Below are 24,477 nucleotides of genomic sequence, written 5' to 3'. Positions count from 1 at the left end.
CCGCTCTGCACACAAACACCAGAGATGGGTGCCAAGCCATGGTGCTCCCACAGAGAAAGGTAAGAAGCTGCCCCCTCATCTATCATAACACAGCATACAATTTCCCAGATTAGGAGATACTTGGCATAAATACAGGCACTTGTTATTTTCTTCCATATTCATTATTTTCCTTTTTAGAATATAAGACTTCACAGAGCGCTAACATCAAGTTAACACGTCTCTTCTTAGCTGTATTATTTGTTTTTATTTAAACATAAATAATAGTTCTCCAATACTTTAGGGCTTTACCCTATCTACACATCAACTAAAAATCATCATGATTGAATTCAGATTTTCATGCAACCCTTCATTAAATAATTTTAAAGTAGTTCATAATGACATTTGATTTTTTCTTAAACAACTGAAGATTTACATCTATTTAAAATACAAAAATTAATACTGCTAACTCCTTTATTTCATACTCCTAACTCTAGCTCCTTCCTTTATACTACTCTCAATCTTACTGAAAAGTGAGGTAGGACATTCATTCACTATTTGTGCCACATTTCAATTATCTTCACCATACAGTGTTCCCATTTTTTCCCTTCCAATCTTTGGTTGATTTAAGTACTTTCAAAGATTTTCAAATATATTTTAACTTGTTATACAAAATCACAAAGGCAACAATGGGTTACTGTGCAAGAAGATTAAAAATAAGTCTCATGTTCTGCCTCTTCTCAATCTGAGATATTAATCTTTTCAACTCTAAAGAAGGGACACTGAGTTCTGTATCACAGTAATATCCAAAAATCACAGCTGGTAACAGCAGTCTTTTCAATTTTTGCAATCAGATATTTCAATAAAGGATAACAAAATTGCTTACTGAGCAAATCAACTGATATTCCAACATACTCACTTCATCACTCCTATTCATATTCTCCTCAAAATCTTTAATTCCCATAATTCCTTTAAGGCACATAGCTTGGCAACCAACAAAACCTATTTGGCAATCAAAAAAAAGTTCACCTTTCATAAGGACCTAGTGAGGAGAAAGAAAAAAGTGATAAATTTTTAAGCCTTGTACTGCACAAGAAATAGAGAAGATGGACAAAAATGAAGCAAAATATGCTTAGTTTATATATTTAGAATTTTAATAAATAGCGATCATACAGGGCATTTGAAAGGACAGGATTACTATAGCGTTCAACCACTACAGCACAGAAGTTTAAAAGAGTTAATGTCTACTAGAGTTAATGATTATTACAACAAACACATCCAATATAACAGAATATGAAACATCAGCAATTAAATAATTTTAAAATATTTTACTGGAAACTATTTGGTATATTGCTTAAAATGTATCAAAAAAAGCCATGTCAATGTAAAATTACCTCAACTGTTGTTCCTTCTTGTTCCCAGCATATAACTTCTTTGGATTTTACCTTCTGAGGGCTGTAATAACTACTTTCAGCTTGCATTTCAGTGAGCTACAGAACAACAGGATAAACACCTTGTAAAAGTCAGTAGTAGTATTCAACAACATTATGGTCATTAATACACAGAACTGATAAAGACAAAGTAAACTATGGGCAAAAATACATTAACTGTCAGGAAACAGGTGCAATTAAACAGCTGTAGCACATTATCCATATCAGAATGTCTCATGTTCAACTTCTGTTTGAAATATGCTACAACAGAATGTTTAAAATCCACTACAGTATTTTCAGTTTGCTTATCTAAAGAGAAACTCTATGAAAAGATTAAACAGATACACAGCTGCACTATAAGTATCAAATAAGTTTATAAACTGCTGTAAAAATCCATTAATACTTTACTTATTCTTCCCAGAAAATAATTAAACATCATTATAATATTGCAGACACATTTTGATTATAACCATACATGTTTTTGTTTCATGTCATGGCAATCAAGAGCAACATACATTTATATTTCTTGCATGATTTTGATATAAAAATTCAAAATGGGAAAACATGTACAGGTAAAAAAGCACATAACCTACAGCTAAGAAAAACAAGTAAAAAGAGGCATTCTATATTGGATATATTACATTTGGCATAAAAAAACTCAAGTTAGTTTATGGTGAACTGCTTAAATACTCCAAATTCTAATTTTTATAAAAATATCTGCACACTCTCTTTGTTTTTCAAGACTGGATACACATGGATGATGCTGTTTCAATTTAAAATTTTGTAATCCGAATGTCCAAGAAAACTGGATGAAAAAAGTCACTGATCACCCTTCACCTGTGTGCAATTATTGCAGAGGAAAAGCAATTAATTGATTAAAAGAACTCAGAAATTACAAGAATAGTTTTCACCATTATTAGAAAATGGTACATTTAATTTGGCATGATTTTTAGCTGGAATGATATCAACTGTTCAAAATGTTAATGCAGAAACTTGACCTTATTTTTTAACCAAAATACGAACCACAAATTAATTCCATACACTCTTTGCATGCAAGCAGAACAATGAATTCTGTTTTCCTCCTGTCACCATATTAGCATCATACATCACATTTAAAATTTCTAGAATGCAAAATGTTACATTCTGAGTAGTTTTTAATCACTTCCTAAAATGCGTGAATTTGCAAATGAAGCATTAGGAAAACCCTCTCTAGCAAAACACATGCTCAAAAAATAAGTTCATATTATTTTTAATGAGTTTTCTTGCATGAGGAACAAGAGCACAAAATTACTACTGTATGACATAGTGTAAAAGAAGACACTGAGCTATGATAAATTAAAAACTTGAACTTTAGTGGCTTGTTCATGTTTCAAGCGGTGCCCCAGGAACATGATTAATGGAGGGAAAAAATTATATTATTTATTTTTAGCCTTTTAATGAGAGCTGAAGCAGATCAACACAAAAGAACACAACTGAACACTTGAATGCTGTTGATATCTTCAAATTTTTCAACCAAATTTTTCAGGAGGCTGAAGGCTTAAAACATCAACATCCCCACAGAATATCGACAGCTTCCAAAGTCACTTGTCTCACCCTTTCTGGTAGTTGCTGAGCAGCTAAATGCTCTTCTGCACTACAAAACAAAAATAGCTAAATGAGGCATAAAGCCCCATACAACATTCTTGTGCACAGTCAAGCCAAACAGACAAAAAAGGAATCGGGAGCTCCTGATGGTACTCAGTATAATCAGGCACATAATTTCTGTATGAGAGTTACAGAAGTCTTGCAGTTAATCTGAAAGGTTCTAAATCACAAAAATCACCATAAATTACTCTGTGGCAAAGTTCTGACCTTGATTTTACACATGCTTAATTGTAAAGCCAAGAGCCACCCGGTGTAGCTATGCACATAGAACTGCTTGCAAATAGTTTAACACCTTACAAGTATTCTGCTAATTCAATACCTTAATTTCTAATTTCTGTCAGTACATCTCAATAGCTTAGTCAGACTCTCCATGTTCTCTTCTGCAAGCTTGCAAAATATTAGAGAGAAGGCCAGCAATAATTTTCAGCTTTGTTTAGAGCCAATATTAAATCTTTCTCTATGTACACTATTTATAGCTCAGCCTATATGCACTCCTTATCTTTTTTTCCTTCAATAAAAACTCAACCCATGGAAAATTAATTCAACATTATCAAGTTAAATTGGTATTTTTACATACAACAGTCCAAAAAAAGAGTAGTCTCTAAAAATTCCTCCAATCCTAGCTATAAATTAGAGGGGCTTGTATAAAGAAATATGTATTTGTATAAACATTAGACAAATAGAATACTGCAGTGAACGTTCACAGAAAGCTTTCAGGCTTTTTTCCCATCAAAAAAATATTAATCTAAGTAAATTAAGTGGTTTACTTTGAACATTATAAAGTTCACACTCAAATTCTAGCTCAAATAATAAAAACTATTCATGTTGCCATTATCAGTCCAGTATGATGGAAGAGGAATTTCAGCATTCACATTTCTTGTTATTCATTAACTTAATACTCCCCTCATAATACCAACAATATTTGTCTTGAATCAAACAGTATTTAAATGCTCAGAAAATCTTTATGCACTTCCTTAATAAGTCAAATGAATCCTTTATATGACACAGAGAAATATTTACCTTAAAAGTCACAGTTGCCTTTGTACAGTAAAATCCAACTGAAATAATAGGATCCTTGAGGGATTGAGACTTCTGCTGTTCTGCTGTTCCATCACCAGTTCCACCAGAATCATTCTCTTCATCATCATAACTCACAATAGCAGGAACAAAAGACCAAGCCCAAGAAACCCATCCTTGTTGCTGGTCATCATCTTGATGGAAATAAGGATCTTGACTAATGTACTGTGTAGGATATTGCATTACTGAGCTTGCTTCATCTTCTGTGCCTTTTAAAACAAAGACCAAACTAAATTTCAGATAAACCATACTTAAAAATGTATTTATTAAACTCAAATTTGTGGTATGTGAAATTTATCGTGGACAGTATTCCACACAGCATTCACTAATACTTGGCTTATAATCATAGGAAGTCAGTGGAAATTTTAAATTACTGAATATGAGTTTCCAAGCATTTCTTTGATTCATTAACATTTTCCTCCAAAAAATATTAAGGGTCTTTGACATAGTTTTAGAGAGTGAGACCAGAATTTGTCATCTATACCACAGGTTTTCAAGACTCCTTCCATTAAAGAGCTTCTAAAGCTGTAAAATTAAATCTCACTAAATAGTCATATAATGATATTGTAGTTTCCAATTTTAAAATTAAATTCAAAAGTACTTCAAGTTAATCTGTGCTACTGCATAACCAACTACAAGTCAATCTATTCTCAAAAAAGCTGGTATCCATCTGTGAGTCAAAAGTCAAAATGTTGGTCATCTGTGAAAATCAGTAGAGATAGCATGCAGAGTAAAGCAAGAATTTCCCCAAAGATTCATGTCTAAGACTCATGATCCAAACAGGTAGGTAATGCATGTACAAAGAGCACAAATAGCTTTTATCTGGTTTCATCACCACTCTTATGGGACTCATGAGGGCTATTAAATACTTCAGAATTACTATAGGTAGTACAGGATGCAGCACTGCTACTGAAGGTGAACGTTATGTTCAATGACTCATTTAACTGAGAACAGAAATAGGCATATTCCAATTCTATTCACATATTTTGAAGCTCAGAGATCCCATTTTTACAAGTTTCAGACCTTTTACTGTTTAGTCTAATTAGTCTTTAGCCTATTACTCTATTTATACTTGCATAACTGAAAAAAGAGGAATAAAAAACACTCCTGAGAATTCTCTGCCCACACTTAAGAGGCAAGGGCACCTCCTCCCACAAAGGCAGTGCAAGCTCCCTTTCTGCTCTCTTCACCCAAGCCTCAAGGAGCAGATTTAAATCCAGAAGCAAATCTTGAAAGACATCAAATACAGAAGAGGTGCACATAAAATCTTGGAAACAGCCAAGAGGAAGAACTGTCAGCTGTAGAAGCAAAAGAAGTGATACTGATCATGACTCAAGTAGTTTAGTATAGACTGCTGCAGGCAAGCACAAAAGAAATGGTGGAAGGCCTGGCAAGAACTGAAAAAAAGATGGAGCTGTAGAACCTGGGTCATGCATAACATTTGGTCTGCCTGGCCATAAATTTCAGCCATCATTTAGCATTCCCTTTTTTGAAGTACACAGAGATAACAGAAAAATATGCCAACTAACAATCTGGATTACTATAGTTTTTAACATTTTGGAAAACATTAAAATTAGCACCATCTTACCCTAGCTCCTCTATCTATATACCGTGAGACAGAAAATTGAAAAAGGAAGATATAGCTATTTTCTATCACTAAATTAAAACTACTACAGCCACTATACAGTCACCAAACTTAAGAAAATCATGCACGCGAGCCTCATAAACAACACACAACATCCTCTAAACACTACAAACATAAATACAATGTAAATTCATTTATAACAAGGAATATATGAAAGTCTCAAAGTCTCTTGGCTTTGAACTAACTACACTAACCACTTAATTGCCTGTAAACATATCGGATAGCAAAACATAGTGACAAAAACCCCTAGGTTTACTTATATGAGTCTCTCAAAGGACAAAATGTCACCCTGCATCAGGCTTCTAAAGACATTTTGCCTAGCCATTCCTAGTGAGTTCACACTGGAAATCTTCCTCCATAATGCAGGGCAATGATTCCAGTTAAGAAATACATTTTTTATATATATTACAAGATGACAGCCTGACTGCATCTCACTGCTTGCATGCTCAAATCAAGTTTGACCTTCAGAAATTTACTTTCTTTTAAAGGGTTTGAGATATTTATCTGTAATAGGAGTCTGGAAACTGGTATTTCTCAACATGAATCTGGAATTAACCCAACAGAAAATTACTCTCTTGGTATTTATCTATTTATTTCCCTATCTGTACATGTTTTCAGCCAGGTATGGGTGATCCAGCCTCGCCTGTGGCTACATGAATACAAGTGCGGGCACTAGAGGAAGAAGGAAGGAATGCATCCCTGCTGGCAACAGCATGAATTTTCATCTCATTGAATCAGCCATGAAACTGTATGAGTGAAACTTATGTACATGCTTCAAGGACAGAGATGTTCATTCTTTTGTCACTAAATAATGTATACATGAAAATTCATTTTCTTATTCACAATTTGTCTGCTATAAACCAAAGAAGGTACAACTAAGACACTGGAAAAAAGCATAAGTGGCATGACCATTTGAGCCTGTGTGTGGCAAAATATTGTGCAGTAAAGATATAAATGGGCTTCTAAAACTGCCTCTACATCTGTGCCTTGGCCATCCAACAACTGCCATCTGTCTTGTGCTCTGAAGGAGATAGTTCTGTAAAATACAATGATAACGTTAGAGCACAGCATAGTTGAACAAAATCTGTGTAGGAAATTACAGATTTCCTTTGCAATCTTAGTCTTATCACTGACCCTTCTGAAAAATCTTGTGTGTAACAGTGTGGATTTACATTATATTATTTCTTTGTTAGATGGCTGTCTTATGAAAAGCTAGGAAGTCATACTGACAGTTGTTCAAAAGAATGCAAATGGGACTGACCAGCAGCAATTGCAATTCAACCTTCCTGAAGGCATACATTAAAATAGGGATGACAAGATGGACTGCCAAAGATTTTACATATATTTGGATGTAAGAATCTCAAATTTAATTCTAGATGCAAAAGAGCCTGAGTATTGTAGGCAGATGCCTTTTAACATTAATCTTTGCTTCAACCATATTTGTATCACCACATTTTCACACCTTAACCAAAAGAAGCCGAGTAAAACCCGCATAGCTCTGCTGACTTCTGTCCTCTTCCACAGTTAAAGCTTCCTTGCAGTTTTCTCATACCCAGTTACTCTGTCTCAAATCCTTTTGTTTTTTCATCTTAAAGTCATTTCTTACCCATCCCAGCTGTTTTTATATTGAGTCATATGATTTCTTTATTCTTTCTCTGTCTTTCCTGTATTCAAATGGCCCTGGTTGCCTTACTGCCTCCAGGAATGGAGCCACAAAATTCAAGCAACTCTAAATACATTGTCATTCTCTGTGGAATAAACAGTTAGCCAAATCTGGGGGAAACTTCATACTAACAAAAGAAAGATATTCATGATACAGAGACAACCCTCTGTCTGAAAGCAAGGGCAATGTGGTGCTTCAGAGAAAACTTCTTGACACGTTCTCCTGTAAATAGTACAAATCATTGGTTAGATACAGAAAGTTATTAAAATACACACTGACGATTTTTCTAAAACTTGTATGCTTTTAAAGTCTCAGCAGAATATTAAGCCAATATTTGCACAATATTAATTACTTCTAATCATATGTCTTGTGTAATGAACTCATGCTTGCAATGCAGAGTTTCTAGTGCAGAAAACTCATCTTTAGAGAAAATGAGAGAACTATTTACAGATATCTTATTTGTTTTCTCAGTTCCACACAGCAGTAACATGACAGAGGATTCTACATCTGAAATAAGAGTGGAACAATCATCTGTGCCAAACAACAGTGAGGGCCGTATTTGGAAAAAAAATTTTCACTGCTGTCATTTACCAATCATGTATCTATTTCTCTGAAACCAGAGAAGACAAAGACAGCAACACAGAATTAAAATAAATTAAGTCTCCTAATGCAAATTAAAATGGTATATTTCTTTAACAGAAAAAAAAATTATTTAATAGTTTATATATAGCTTTAAACTGCTGTAATATTATAAATTTAAGCCTAGCTTAAGAGAGCTATGTCACCTTCAAATGAAATGTGAAGAATTTTTTAGGTGAGGTAAATTTATCTTCCTGTTCCCCCAGGTTCAAATACAATCTTGGAAAGATAACAAAAACTTCTGTCTTGAAGAGATTAAAATTAAAATACAAATCTCTAAATAAATTCACAGAATTTCAGAGTATGCTGAGTTGGAAGGGACCCACAAGGATCATTGAGTCCAACTCCAGGCCCACCCCATGTGCTTGAGAAGCAATGATGGGAAGATGAGAAGCAACCACACAAAGATGGGAAGCAATCACACAAAGAAAAAGACAATTCACCCCTCATCAGTGCAATGCTCCTGAAAAGATCCTGTTGCACTACGCTACCACAAAACATCACATAGAAGAAGGAATACATGTTTTATGAAAATAAACAGCAGCTGAGACGAGACAAGGTAAAAGGAGACAACTGTGGGAAACAGTGCAAAGTAATATTTCCTTGCTTAGAACAAGTTTTGATATATCTATTCTCAATGACCATTTTCAAAGAAATTCAGAAGCACACTTTGGCTTTTCTCTTATTCAGCTCAAATGTGGCTGCTACCAGTTTCAAACTTGTTTATGGAAAGGTACCTTGATTCATGATATATTGACAGATAAATCCGAAGTACCCTACAGTGTCACAACTCCCGAAATGATCTTTTTAGATCATATTAAACCTCAGTTTAATTAAGACCATCAGAATTCCTTAAAGAACATAACATGAAACATGTTAAAGCACTATATCCTTACCCAGCACAATGAACTGCCTCTAGCAAACTGCAGACTGACAAGATACTTGGCAAGAACTAGACTGGGATATTTGCATTTGCAAAAATGTAATACCAAAGAAATTAATGTTTTTAGCATTTCTTCTTACACGTTAACAGCTGTACTTACCTGTGATGTTTCCCAACATATCTTTAGTGTGGCAAATCAAATCTTCACTTTCTCCATCTTTGAAGTTGCCTATTTCTCCATAATACAGAGCAATCCCAAGCTGCATTATCCGTATAAACATAGGAAGCTGCTGATCAGAGATTGAAAGTTTCAAACTTTCAACTAATGTGTGAATCTGTAACATGAAAAGAGAACAAAAACAAAGAATAACAAAGCTCTGTCATGAGTAAAGCCCAGTTTTAAACCATACAACTCTGTATTAATTTGGTATGGGCTTTTTATCTCCAAAAATTAGATTTGCAATACAACAGAAGGCAAAGGGCTGAAAAAAAAATCTACCAAAAACATTCACTTGGGTTGTCACACAAGAGATCTTCAGCTGAAAAATTAAGTGTAACATGTTTTACACACACAGAAACATTTATGTATTTGTTTTTTAAAGTTATTGCTGAAGAACTTTCTCAAATCTAAGTGATGTTAAGAGCATTTAATAAATGCTCTTACAACATACTAATTTTATTTTCATTACAGAGTTTCTTTAAAATCTCTGCATGCTCTAACTAACCTAGATATCGAGATAAAATCTAGATATACTGGTTTTAAAATACAAGGGCTTTCATTTTGATTCTTTCCCACTCCAAACATTGTTCCAAGTGGCCCAAGTAATGGGGGGAAGAATTAATTCTAACTGCAGTGCAGAAAACTGGTTCCTCTGAATACTCTGTTTCAAACGTGCAGTTAAGGCACCTTTCACTAAATGAAAGAAAGCTTTACAAGACTAAAATTGTTGGCATGAAAACTTATCCTTTTTTAAAAAAAATTTAGCTGTAAAACAGCTACACACTTCAAAATATTTTGAGTATGTGATCATTCTACAATGTCAAAGTCAAACAAGATAAGAAAGGCACCTTTCATTAAGTAAGAGCTGCATAAAATAAAATTATTGTGCCAAAACCACTGTCTAACATTAGACATATTTTCAATTCCAGGTCCAGTTTCTAAATGTTGCAGGTGAAAATAATGGAAATTAAAAGTAATTACATATCAGTGTTGGCCTTAATCCAAACCAATTCAAAAGCTATGAATAATTACTTTGTAAACAGTATAGCACATCCATGGGTAAATTAATATTATAGTGGTAAAATCAGTATTTGTATAAATACAAGCTAACTCTTTCAAATGTGCAAATTAATTAAGTCTTAGCCCAAGTCACAGAGAATGTGTAAGAACATCATATTAGCTTTTATCTGTTTTCACAGACAAGATTAAATATGTCAGATGTCAGAGTTATGCTATTTTTTTTAATTCTTTGAAAGAAAAAAGCATGTAAACTCCTAAGATACATTTTGGAAATTAAAAATTAATCCCTGCACACCAATTTTCCAAGGCCAGATGATTTAAAGCTGTTAACAGCAAACCTTTTCTGTGCAGAAGAACAACAAGATGGATAAGTAGTAAACAATTTCTTAAGATGTGGAAGGGGCATCAGATGTCAGAGTTATGCTATTTTTTTTAATTCTTTGAAAGAAAAAAGCATGTAAACTCCTAAGATACATTTTGGAAATTAAAAATTAATCCCTGCACACCAATTTTCCAAGGCCAGATGATTTAAAGCTGTTAACAGCAAACCTTTTCTGTGCAGAAGAACAACAGGATGGATAATGAGTAAACAATTTCTTAACATGTGGAAGAGGCAAAAAAAAAAATAAAGGATTGTTTTGCCAGAAGCCTCTTTAAAGGCACACAAAGAGCACATGTCCTAGTGGAGGACAGAAACAGCAGCATTGTAGGCAATGAATATCATTCCTCTGTCAGTGGAACTCAGCTGCCCCTCAGAAGATTAACTCATCTCCCTAAAACTGCAGGAAAACTCTAACCTTTGTGTCGAGTTAGCTTCCAATACAGTGTCAACACAGTGAGTGGATTTAGATTATTGAAAGGTCAGAGAAATGTCAGTGCTGCTACAAAGAGGTGGAGGCAGGACTCACATCCCCAGTCCATATCAGCTCATCTGCATCATGGTTGCCTCATTCCATGATGAATTTTACAACAACAGCAACAAAAAGCTTACAACTCTAATAATTTTATGTGTGTTTTGCCACCTCCCCCCATGTACATTATTTTCATTCTAAAGCTAAAAGCAGGAGCTGAGTGTGCCCAATTCAAAAGCATGGAAAAACATATCCAGGCACTTAAGAATGGTCCTCCTTTGAGAAGTTTTAACTCTATTAAAACTCCCTAAGATTGGTTTAGCCAAAACTTAGCAATAGACATAGTAATCAAAATTATGAAGATTTTGATTAGTAGTGTTCTAGCCCTTACAAAGAAACCAAAAGGGCACATGTCCTGGAAACCTCCTATCAAGACTTAAAACCAGACATGCTTTAGTAAGTTAATAACACATAGTATTAAAGTTCACACCAGCAAGAACGTCACAGATTTGGAGAGAAAGATGGAGCACTGCTGGCTTTTGTCTTGAGCTGGAAAACCACTGTCCTTCAGTTACCAACCCTTCAGGGTGCTGAAGCTACACTAATATCATTTGCAGCAGAGGCTTTTAAAAAGCTTGTAGCATCCTCAAATTAAATTTATTTCCATTAATGAAGTTGCTATATTTACTAATAACTAATAACAGGTTTTTTTGCTTCAGCCCTATGAAAAAAACCAGCTATTTCCAATCATTGGAATACATATTTTCCATATTTATTTATATGTTTTATAAAATACATCTATTTCCAATCATTGGAATAAATATTTTCCAATCATTCCATAAATATTTTACGCAGTCACTAAAAAACTGCATCTGATGACCCACAAAGAATGATAATATTAATATTAATTATAAGGGTAATAATAATAATAATAATAATAATAATAATAATAATAATAATAATAATAACAACAACAACAACAACAACAACGATGTGCCCCTGCTCACTAGGAGCTGAGTATGGCTTGCTAATCCATCTCACGTGGTTCACTGCAGAGTGTCAATCTACTGATGTTTCCTGTTATTCATAAGAGTTGGAGCTACATTTGAAACTATAACTTAAGGCAAAAAAATCCTTTCCATCTTATTGCAGACACCCTAAAGTATACCATTAGGGGTTTTTTTTAACAGATTATCTGCAGAATTTCTTTCCTCCCTTACAATTATGGGGGATTTTTTTAACTCCAGGAAAAATATGAAAATATTAGAGAGCATAACTTCCTTGCCTAGGTGCTGTTTCTGTACATAAACTAACTGCACCACATGAACAAAACAATTTAAAAATTCATTTAGCAAGACACAACAGTATTAGCTTTTCATTTTACTTAATTTTAATGGCTATTTTTAAAAGCCTCAAAACTTCACAAGTGAGTAGCAAAAATAATTATTTTGGATACCTACTTTAATAATTGATGGCATTTTGGAGTTGAGGTTATCATAAGTAAAATGCAGACGAGTCCGGAAGGAACACTTGTACAGCAGAGGTTCCTGGTAAAACTCAATTTTACCACTAGCATTTCTCTTATCAAGACATACTGTGCAGTCAGAAAAGTTGATCATCTTCCTCAGTACCAGATCAGTGGCTTTTAAAAGAAGTGTACAGGTTAAAAAAATACATTGCATATGAGAAATAAGTTGTGCATACAGGTTCTTAACTAGAAGAAAGCAATACAAGACAGTTTTTAAGTCATTATTTAAATCAAAGTACTTGCTTATGTGACTAAAGAGGATAATTTCCTGTGTCAGGCTTTTTATGCTGAATGCATAGGAAGTGAGGACAAATTAGTTACACTTAATAAAAATTTTCACCCTGTCTGCTGTAACTTAGCTCTTTTTATAAAAGAAGAGTACTGTTTCAGGTGGAAGCACACAATTACTATCATTCTCATTATTCTCACAGAAATAGTTCTGCATATAATCCCCCAAAGTTTTCTTTTGAACCTTCCAAAAGAAACAAGAGCTTTTATAGTGATCTTAACATGAAATATATTTTGTGATTCTGTCATATTAGTTTGGAATTATTTTAGCCAGAACAAAAAAACAGGTTCAGGAAAACATTAATTGAATTCCACACTCTACCTGAAATCTTGTGTGTGATCTTAGCACAGTTACTGTGCCCCAGTTCCACCTCTAGCCAATGTCAGTACGAGCACCTAGACTTAGGTGCTGGCAATTTAAGGACTGAAACTTTCAAACACTGAAGACCAAAACAAAGAGTCAGAAGTTGGGGGCTTTCTTCCCCTGAAAACGTGAAGTGAAATGAATCATGTCTTGCAACTGGTATGCTGTGCTCACTACAGTGAGCACATTTTACTGTCTCTCTTGCCAGCCTGTTCAGGGTTATAAGATCATCACAAACAAGTGCAATGGAACGTCTTAACGTGCTACTGCTCACTCACAAAACTTGCTTAAGCACTCACTACCAGGAGCAAGCACTAATTCAAATACCATCCATCACAGGATGGCAAGTGTGAGCAGAGTACAACGCATCTTGTGTGACTATCTGTGATCAGACAAGGATGTAGTATGAATCAGTCTATAGAATACAGTTGGCTCATCAGAATTAGGGTAAAGACAAGAGAAAAAACTGATTGGAAATCAAAACAGACATAAATTGTCCTACTTCTGATAAAAAAGAGCCATTTTTATGAGGCTTAATCATTTCTGTATGAATTTGAGTGCCTCCACAGTGACACATAAAACCAAAAAATATTTACTCACCAGAGATGTCCATAAATGCTCGATCCCAAAACTCATCCACTGTATAGCATTCTGCAGAAGTGATATTGACTGAGAGAACAATATCATCCTCCACATACTTCAATATGAGATTGTTGATCACAATGTTGACATTATTTACAACACGCCTAATCAAACTCTGAACATAACCTATAAATTAAAACAAATTCTTGGCAATGATAAGGAAGACATGATAAACTCATTTATTTAGTAAAAAAATTCATTATTTCAATATATTTATTATTCTCAACTTGCACTCTTTTAAAAAAAAATCAAAATTTAAACAAACTATGTATCATTTTTACCCAATTAACATAACTTAAAAGTCTTTAATATTCTGTGTAGTTGTTAAGTCAATCAGCATCCTAGAAATGCAAGATATCATTAAAAAATTTTAAAACTATGAATACAATAGAGCATAAAAAACTAATTCACTTTACAACTAATTAAGAAAACAGAACACTACGGATTGCTGTAGACAAAGAATTTTACCAATTACTTTTTTACTGGAGAGATATTTAGAAATAGGTTTGGAAAAGTGAACACCAGCTGCTAGGTTACTTTTCAAGTGTGCATATATTATGCCTAGGTGCTCCCTCATTTTTTTTATAAGTTACCTAAGCATTAACACACCTGGTATTTCTAATTCTAAAACCTCATATATCCACATCTTGTTCAGTAAGACCCCTCTGAGGTATAGCAAAACCAATTTCTGTCAACAACCCAAATAGTAAGCACCTGCACTGAAGCCTGTTGGGAACAAATGCATTTACATGTTTTTACCATTTACATGGTTTTTAGATGTAATGTTATTGGAAAAATCATCTCACCTGGGAATTCACAGTATGTGGCAAACATTCATGTTTTTAACAATATCGTAAAGACGAAATATTACCCATATTCGTGTATTTCATGCATACCGAACCTAACTGTGCACCCAACTCACTTGTGCTAGAAAAAAGCAAGCCTTAAAATGTCTCTGTTTTCAAATTTATCACATTACACACATTTAAAAATACATTTAGTAGACACTATCAAGTTCTAGTTTGGTGACTGTGCTGTAAAAAGCTAGCTAATGATAGAGGCCTAAACCCAGAAGCTTCAAGAGCAGTTTTCTGAAACGTGCATTAAATAAAACTGTCAACAATTTTAATGTCAACAATTTTAATTCAAATTAAAAATTAAAATGAACATCAAAACATTGTCAGGTAACTAGGAAAATACTTAAGTTGCTACTTCCATTCTACTCTGCTTTTTCTAGGTATTCATTTTTTTCACACTCATATATTCACTTTAGGGTATGTGGAAAGTTTTACCATTACATAAGTGATTTTCTTGAGTTCCAGAACAGCTGACATAGGAATTTTTTGTTTTTTCAGGATTCAAAATCCTCAATGACCAGAAAGAGGAAATCCAAAAATACAGTCAAATTCAATGTTTTCAGAGCTTAGTACTGTCAGATTTCTAACATAATCTGAATTGGTTTTTTCTGTATATCAATCTAAAACTAGTGGAAAATATGTGGAATAACCTGTTTTTAAGGATTTTCTCACTGACTCCTTCAAACGATAACATTTTTAGTTTATATGAACTCAGAAAACCAGATTTATTATTTCAGTAATTAAGGGGCATAAGAGACCCATATTCATCACTAGAGTGATGTAAACCAGCATGTACATAAATAGAAAGCAGCACAAGGCATTTAGCTCCTTTTCCTAATTTCAGCCTAGAAATATTTTTGCAGACTATTTAACTAGCAACTATAAAATTATAAACAGTTATTTGACTATGATTTTAAAGCAAGCTACTAATTTCATTGAAAAAAATGAAGCTGTCTCTCCACAGCTTCAAAATTTCTCCAGTATTTTGCTGTCAAGAGTCTTTCAGGAAAAGAGCAACACCATTTTCATCTGTATGTCTTTTTGGCTAAATGCATTAATAGAGGAAGCACAGTCCTATCTTCCAAAAAAAACAGAGGTCATGGATGTGCTAAAAACTACCTATGAAGATATTTCCAAGCTAGTGGTACAGCATACTGTTGGAAGTATCGTACAAAAAAACCAGCTTCCTGATTAAGTTTAGCTTCAAATCTACTTGAAGCAGATTTTCACATGTGAGAAACAGTCTTACAAGAAAATGTAATTCCTACAATTCAAAATCAAGTAATAAAAACATCAGCAAGTTCATGTATAATAAAGGGTTTGTTGTTTTTTCATGTTTGGGATTTGGTTTTTTTCAAAAGGGTTTTGTTTTAAATAGAAGTGGGAAAAAGCAGGTAAAGGTTACTTACACTCCTGTGATTTCTAAGAATAACACTGTGGGCATCTTTGCCACTGAAATATAGGTGTTCTACGGTACATGAATAAAACCACCAGAAAATCTGTAGGGCTAAATTCTTTCCTGAGGTGAAACACAAAGTCCACAAGTGTGTTTTTTTTCAAATTGTCCAGAACCCAGAAGGCTGCACTGAGCATTAAGTGCTACAAATGCAATTTAAAATCCAGCACTCCAAAAATTTTGTATCTCTGTAGTCATAGAATCAATACCATCAGAGTGGACAGATCTAAACAATTTAAGTTTAGCAGGAGTCTGTTGTTCCCAAGGCTACATTTTTGGCTAAACTTTGCCTCTGGAGATTAATCTCCAAGGACACTAAAACAAAAAGACAAATAAATGTTTTTTAAAATACAGCACTAATATGACACACACATCCTCCAAGAATGTAAAAAAACCACCCCAAACAAAACACTAAGCATAGGATTCCACATCTTACTAAAATTCAGGATGTACAAATTAAATCTTAGGACATTTTACCACATAGGTAAATCTATACTAAACAGTGCTATTTCTCCACTCAAAACCAAAACCAAAGCCACCTGTACTTACAATTTCATTATTTATAACCATTAATACAACTGTATTGGTACAATTTCGCCACAATGGGGTAACTTACAGAAATCCTGTAAATGTCACTAAAGGAATATATTCACACAATTTTTGGGTAGCCTTTGACTTTTGCTGTTTGCAGATGCGACCCAAAGAACCGATTCCACAGAGCTGCCACAGCTGAAGCGCTGTCCATGGTAGGAAATTGTTTCCCCCAATTCCAAGTTTATTGGAGTTTATTGGACCACTAAGCTCTAGGAGACCCTCCAGCCCTGGCTCCTCAAGTAACGATTTCAAAGCAAGATGATACCACATAGCATATGGTATTACACACACTAACAGTCAATGTTGTCTTTTGATTCAAGTCAAGCATAAAGTTTCTGTTAACAAAAGACATCAAGAAAGCCTCACACAAAACTATATTTTTAACCTATCTAAAAATTACATGACCCAAGACAGCAAACTGCAATTCATTCCAGTACTCTCCAATTTTGCTCTTCTGCATGAAACATCTCATATCCAAACTCAGAGGCAATAGTAATCAGATACATAGATCCTTAGGCATTTTTACTTCATAAAATTTCTCCAAGTTCAGCATCCAAATTCCATGTTCACACTGAAATTCCATATCCAGTAAAAAATACTGGTGGAAATCTCCACTAGTAGATACAGTGCTCAATAAAAGTCATTAATAAAACATGAGAGAGTTTGGGGTTTTCAGCCTGAGAAAGAAAAGTCTCCAGAAAAACCTTATAGCAGACTTCCATTACCTAAAGGGAGTCTACAAGAAAGCTGGAGAGGGCCTTTTCACAAGGGTATGTACAGATAGGACAAGGGATAATTGTTTCAAACTGAAAGAGGGAAGGTTTAGATTAAATAATGGAAAGAAATTCTTTATTTTGAGGTAGTGGAACAGGTTGCCCAGAGACGTTTTGTTCAAGGCCAGACTGGATGGGGCTTTGAGCAACCTGGTTAGGTGAAAGGCATCCCTTCCCATACCTGGGGTTAGAACTAGATGATTTTTGAAGTCCCTTCCAATACAAGTCATTCTATGATTCTATGATGCTACCTTGAACTATAAATGAGTTATGTGAATTTAAGATTTTGATTAAATGGAAAGAAAGGTTATCAGCATTAAACCACTCTTTTTATGATTTGGTTCTAACATACAAGTATTTCACTAACCTTTGTGATTTGTAAGTAGACAAAAACATAATAATCTAACTTAAACACTGTGGTCCTCTGAATAAACTTCTGTATTTGAGTTACAGAAAAATATCTAACCAGTTTCTGAAATTATGGGTTACCTGGAGGTAAATCAGGGTCAGGAGAAGCAGACTGCTGAACTCGTCGTGATTTTACTGCTGATTTCAAGCTTTCTGTGGTACTGCGGTTTGTGGAACTGGAACCACAACTTTCGTGGTCTTCCTGCTAGAGGAAAAGAAAGCAATGAAGTCAACCAAACAGAAAGAAAATAAATGTGGGGAGAACTTGGTAAAAGTTCTGTAATTTCTGTTACTGTTTTTCCATTGATTCAATCCTGCACTACAGAAGTTGACACAAAACGAGCTGGACAACATTAAATGAATACTTCCACTAACTTTGGTTTAAAAAAGAAACCTGTCCTTTAAATATTTATTTCATCTGAACATATTTCTTCTAGCTCCATTTCTGCTGAAACATTCCTTCAGAGACAGAGCCCTGCAAATTACCAAAACAAGTATGAGAAACTACTTAATTGTATGAGCTTATATGCCTACTCATGAAACCACCTCAGATGGTTCCAAGATGTCAGACTCACATCCTTCCTAATACCACTAATTGAAACTGATTCATAAAGCTAAATATTTTTGCAGACTTCTGTAACAGTAAAACATGACCCCAGAAAAGATAAATGAACTGAGGGCACCTGCTCCTCTTGAGCTTCTATATAGTTCATTCAACATAAGGAATTCAGAAGCAGAAACATAGCTCATAATTCCAGAATGTGATATAAGCCTTTCAAGATGAGATTTGCAGACGCATGAAAACCTTAATTAGCTGAATCTAGGATTTTAAATGCACCAGTAGTATTCCCATTACATTCCAAAATGACAGCTTAACTACAAGGCTCAAGTGTAAGAAAGCCAAGAGAAGTAATGCAAATATTCTTGTAAATGCATGAAAAGAACAAGTTAAAGAGGATGCAAACACACCTTTTTACCTAAGCCAAATTACTTTGATAGACATAGTCTCTTGCACAAAAAGTGAAAAATGCTTTCTGGGTCATACCACTGATCATATCACACAATTTGTTCATAAAAAGAAGCTTTGGGGAACAAATGTCAAGTAACACAGTATGATTTATAATATTCTTAAGTCCTCTACACATGAAAAGCAAGCAGCTTAAACTGTACCGGATTTTTATACAGGACAGATCATGTGTTTCTCCACATGCTGCCTGGCATTCCTAATAATCTCAGAGAAATTACAAAAGGGAATCTTCACATTACTTGCTTTTTGATGTGGATTTTTATTTCCATTTAAAAAAATTAATACATGGAATGATACACTTCAAATGCAAGTCTACAACTTCAAAAGTAACTGAAGAATTTTTTTCCTTCCACTCTGTACTTAGAACAACAAAACATGGAAATTCTCTGATAAAATGAAAAGACCATTTCACTAAGAAAAAAAGAAAAGCAAAAAAAAACAAAAGAAGAGCATTAGCATCTTAGCTGGGGGAAAAATAAGGTTAGAAGCTTTAACTCATTTGGGGTAATTGCCTAAGACGGACAAATTCATACAGCAGAAGACCAGATGATAGCTTCAGAAAGAAGGATGAGTTACCATAAAGGATTTGAGATTTTCCAGTTACTAATATAGTACTGAAAAGCAAGTGGTTGGATGCTTTTTGTTTTATGGTTATTTGGCAATTTTAGTCATACAGGAAAGTCTCATTCCAGTGCGTAAAAACCCCGTAACAGGTATTGAGAATCAGCTCTGTTTAGAGGGCATTTGTTTGTTTTCTCATCTCTGACAAACTTCTGATGCTTTTCATCAAGGAATGCAAGTCTCCTGAAGGCTCTCCCTGAACTTCGAACTGTGGAGCAATTTCAGTAGCAAACCACCTTTCTCTTCATGTTTGCTTTATGAGAGCTTCAAGCTTTCATTAAGCCCAGCATGATGGAAGCCTGTTCATCAACATATATTTTGTAATCAGCAGAGCTCAACTCTCCTTCCTCTCCAGTTTACTGAAAAAACTACGATCGCACACTTACTCTAAAACTTTTGAAATAACTTTTAGATATATTCTTTCTTGGAAACCAGTTCACATGTAGCACAGAAATATTTTTTCAGGTAAGCCACTACACAAGTATTTATGTTTTGGACTTGAAGAAAAGCCCAAGCTCAATAACCACATTTCCTTCTTCCCCAAGCTCACTCAGGGATTGCACAGAATGCTGTGCTGCAACTTTTTAATGACTTGGTCTGATAGGATCACATTACACTTGACTTTTAATATTTATGTCAGCTACAAAATAAAGAGAAGGGGGGAGAAGGGAACGGGGAAGTTCTTTTTCTGAAGTGTTAACTCTATCAAGCCTGATTACATTCAAGTCTAACTTTTCTATCTACACACTGCTATAATTATGTTCAATACATGTTCTCAAAACTTCACAAAATCTATGCAATATTTCTGAGTATTATGAGCAAAGATTAAGTAAGAGTGATTTAAGTTTTTACCACTTTGAGACAGCTAGGAATAAACAGCAGCACTTTGGCTTTTGAGGGGAGATTGGTCTTTTAAAGAAAAGGGGAGGAGAATCCTTCATTTTGAAACAAAGTCTCAAATCTCAACAATAAACACATTACAAAGCAATAAGCTTTTCATATTTCCCCCAGCTACAAGTCTTTTGTGATGGAATAACAGCTATAAATCATTTACAGCAAGCTCAACCTAAATACAAGCAAAAATGTACGTTAGAAAATGGTGCCAAAACACAAAACAGATTTATCTCAGAAATATACCTGAGAGACTTAATCCATATGAAGTAACAGAGTACACCTACACTTAAGAAGAATTCAACCTGATTGACATTTGAAAAAAGGGGTGCGGATTTTTTTTAATCTGGGATAACATTCATTCATTTCATTACAATACACAATTATCAAAAATATTTTTGGGCGCTTCAAGGGTTGATTTTGAGTTTTTTGAGCATAAACATACACAATATTTTTCACTACAGTTACTGATATTTTATAAGCCAAATGTATTCTTCAATTACTCGAAGATAATAAGAGTGGCCATGAACTTAAAAAAACTACACTCCTAAGTACACATATATCCAGAAGGTTTCTGTATCTGCACACTTCTGCTCAATGTTAACTTTAAGAGCACACTATTAATTTCTCAAACATGTGGTTGTCTCATAAGCCCAGAAGTAAAACATGTTCATTAAAGAGATGGAGAAAGTTCCAAGGAAACTGCCAAAACTAGCATAATTATGAAACTATTTAAAACTGGAACCAACTAGAGTCACACACTGTGTCTAGATCACAGTGATGTCATCAGAAACACCCAGCCAAAAAGCACTAAAGTTACTGCACTCCCATAAATCCACCTCACACCAGATGACAAACATTTAAAAGCTGAAGTCAAAATCATAATGGTGGTGGAAAGGGAGTTACATACTAAAAGTGCTAATAACTATAGTTATGGAATGAGATTTGATAAACATTCATTCATTTTATCATTAATGAGAGTGATTCCAAATAATAGCCACAGCAGTGGAAAACTAAAAATACTCATGATGTATCTAGAGAGATGACTTTTAAGTAAGACAAGTCATTTACAAAAGTATCTTTTCCACTAGCTTGTATCAGAAGTAAAGCCCAGAAAACTTAAATTTGAACAAGAGGTCCTCTTTTGGGGTATTGTTCTGCAACTACAACAAATACAATTTTGCACAACCAAGCTCTTTTTTCACTTTTGACAGATGTGTCAGACCCAGTAGGCAGATCCAGCTGAAATGCTTTTATGAAACACTATGGTTAGTTCTAGAACTATGCAAGTCCTAAGTAACATGCTAAAGACACCTAGGCTAGTAAAGTTATATTGAAGTTCCTCAGTTAATTTTCTAATGCAATTTAAAACCGTTACTGCAAGGTGTAGACCAAATTACAACTGACAATACCTGAACACATAACAGATGAGGTTTATTTTCATCTTTCCTAATAAGTAGAGTTTGTAATCTTTGCTCATTATTCTTTCCTTTGTTCATTATGCTTTCCAAATTCAAAATAGTTTTCTCCTTAAAAATACACACTCTTTTTAAAACACACAAATCCTATTCAATGTGCAAGATCTCCAAAATGCCTCATAAGCACACTTTATGGGAAAATAATGTTCTTTTGGAGACCACTTGGCTATTTATACAAATACTGTCCCCTGTGCTTTCATAAAACCAAGTTAGACAAAGAAAATTGGGTTCTATAGAAACAAAAAAAAAACAAATACTGTCCCTGTGCTTTCATAAAACCAAGTTAGACAAAGAAAACTGGGTTCTATAGAAACAAAAAAAACCCCAAGAAACTGTTTGAAACCAATGAATATTATGAATTAAAATTTTAAAACCCAAACTGATCCAAATTACCTACTACATAAACTTGCAAAGAGCTCTCCATCCCCATTTTATCCTTTTCCTTTATAATATTTGTTTTTTCTCACCCTTTATCATTTCTAAAACCATAAGCTTATTATCCTTTACAAGTCATTAAAAGATATCTATTGATATTTCTCTAAAATGCATTTCAAATTGCAAGACGCAAGAACTGGGGGAGTGGAACTTATTTCCCACTAGTGGGCAGAGCTCATATGGCCGAGCAGTTGGCTGCCTGTGGCAAGACCAGAAGCAACAATGAGGACGTGTCCATTTTAGCAAGGCCTGTGACACGGTCTCCTCACGTGGGCAGCCTCCTCACGCACAGACTGGTGAGATATCAACCGGACAGAGGGAGTTCAGGGACAAAGTGGCTGGACCACTGAGCTCAAAGGGCTGTGATCAAGGTGCAAAGTCCAGCTGATTACTTGTGACATCCTTCAGGGATCAGCACCGAGTCTGTGGTGTTTTAACATGAAAACTGAAGACCTGAAGATGGGATAGAGCGCACTTTCATCAAAACTGTGGATAGTACCAACCCAGGGAGAGGAACCCATGCGCTGGTGGGCAGGGCTGGTAGTGATAGGGGTGCAGAAAGGGGCTGTCAGGAACTCAGTGAAATCCAGATGTAAACGCTGAGTGCTGGAGTACCCAGGATGAAGATGCTCTGGAAGTGCAGACTAAAAGCCAAACTGCTCAAGAGCAGCTTTTCAAAAACCAATCCAAGGGTCTCAGGGGGCAGCAAGCTGCCCATGAGCCAGCAGCTTGTCCTTGCTGCAAAGGCCAGCTGTGGGCTGGGCTGTATTAGCAAGGGTGGACCCAGGAGCAGAATTATTCTCCTCCCTTAGCTCCCTGTGAGACACTGTATGGAATACTGCACCCAGCTGAGGGCTGTCCAAGACACTCCAGAAGCAGATCTATGGAGAACCACCATGGTGGTTAGGGCACAGAAGCAACCTCCTGTGCTCATTCTCGGGGGAGATGGAGATAAATGAGGGTTGTCCAGCCTGGAGAAGGATGATCCTAGTGCTGCCTGCAGCTACATACTGAGAGAAGTGGGAGCCAGACTGTGACTGTTGCCACTCATCTTTTCACGGTACAAATCCAAATCACTCAATTCCAAGCAGGGCAAGGTGTTTCCCATCATTTGGAGGGTGATCAAGTATTGAACCGGCTGCCCAGAGAGGTGGTAGAGTCTCAGTCCTTGGAGTTATTCTGCAAGTCCAGCCTGGAGAAGGATGATCCTAGTGCTGCCTGCAGCTACATACTGGGAGGGAACATACTGAGAGAAGTGGGAGCTGGCCTGTGACTGTTGCCACTCATCTTTTCATGGTACAAATCCGAATCATTCAATTCCAAGCAGGGCAAGGTGTTTCTCATCATCTGGAGGGTGATCATGTATTGAACCAGCTGCCCAGAGAGGTGGTAGATCTCAGTCCTTGGAGTTATTCTGCACTTTGCTGGCCAAGCCCTGCAGCAACCCATTCTAACTGGACTTCCTTTGGGCATGAAGCTGGACTAGATCACCATCAGAAACCATTTCACATTGCACTACGATTCCTCTGCATGTGAATATGAAACAAAAAGTAATACAAATTGTTTTAAATATTATCTTTAAAATACATTAGTTGCACTAAAATGGTAAGCACCATCAAGATCTTGCTTTCAAATGGCTATCTGGTTCTTTTCCAGTGCTATACACTTGCTAATATGCATTACACATAAATAGATTCACATTATACTTCTAATCACACAACACTTCTGTGGCAAACATAGGTTAAGCACTTCTTAGAAATTAGTACAGAAAATTAATTTTTTTTTAAATGAAAAGCAAACTAGAAGCATAACACCAAAACAGTGAAAATCCAGTGATGCACATATGACATCTGTGTATCTTTTGACACTTGCTAATATGCATTACACATAAATAGATTCACATTATACTTCTAACCTCACAACACTTCTGTGGCCAACATAGGTTAAGCACTGCTTAGAAATTACTACAGAAAATTAATTTTATTATTTTTTAATGAAAAGCAAACTAGAAGCATAACACTGAACAGTTAAATCCAGTGAAAATCCAGTGATGAACATATGACATCT

General features: G+C 35.1%; 1 protein-coding gene across 1 annotated transcript in view; it reads right to left on the bottom strand.

The window, feature by feature from the left end:
* The window catches only part of VPS13B (vacuolar protein sorting 13 homolog B), a 423,217-nt gene that overhangs the window by 369,668 nt on the left and 29,072 nt on the right, over window positions 1-24,477 (bottom strand). Inside the window, exons 2-8 of the mRNA XM_039705990.1 lie at window positions 18,040-18,163; window positions 13,829-13,996; window positions 12,509-12,690; window positions 9,118-9,292; window positions 4,071-4,336; window positions 1,371-1,466; window positions 896-1,018 (exon numbers count right to left, since the gene is read on the bottom strand). Coding sequence (XP_039561924.1) covers window positions 896-1,018; window positions 1,371-1,466; window positions 4,071-4,336; window positions 9,118-9,292; window positions 12,509-12,690; window positions 13,829-13,996; window positions 18,040-18,163 — 1,134 coding nt within the window. The remainder of the gene's footprint in view (window positions 1-895; window positions 1,019-1,370; window positions 1,467-4,070; window positions 4,337-9,117; window positions 9,293-12,508; window positions 12,691-13,828; window positions 13,997-18,039; window positions 18,164-24,477) is intronic.

Source organism: Passer montanus, unplaced genomic scaffold (genome assembly GCF_014805655.1).
Source record: "Passer montanus isolate IOZ18808 unplaced genomic scaffold, ASM1480565v1 scaffold19, whole genome shotgun sequence".
Lineage (NCBI taxonomy): Eukaryota > Metazoa > Chordata > Aves > Passeriformes > Passeridae > Passer > Passer montanus.
Note: the sequence above shows the minus strand (reverse complement) of the source record. Positions and strands in the feature narration are given on the sequence as shown.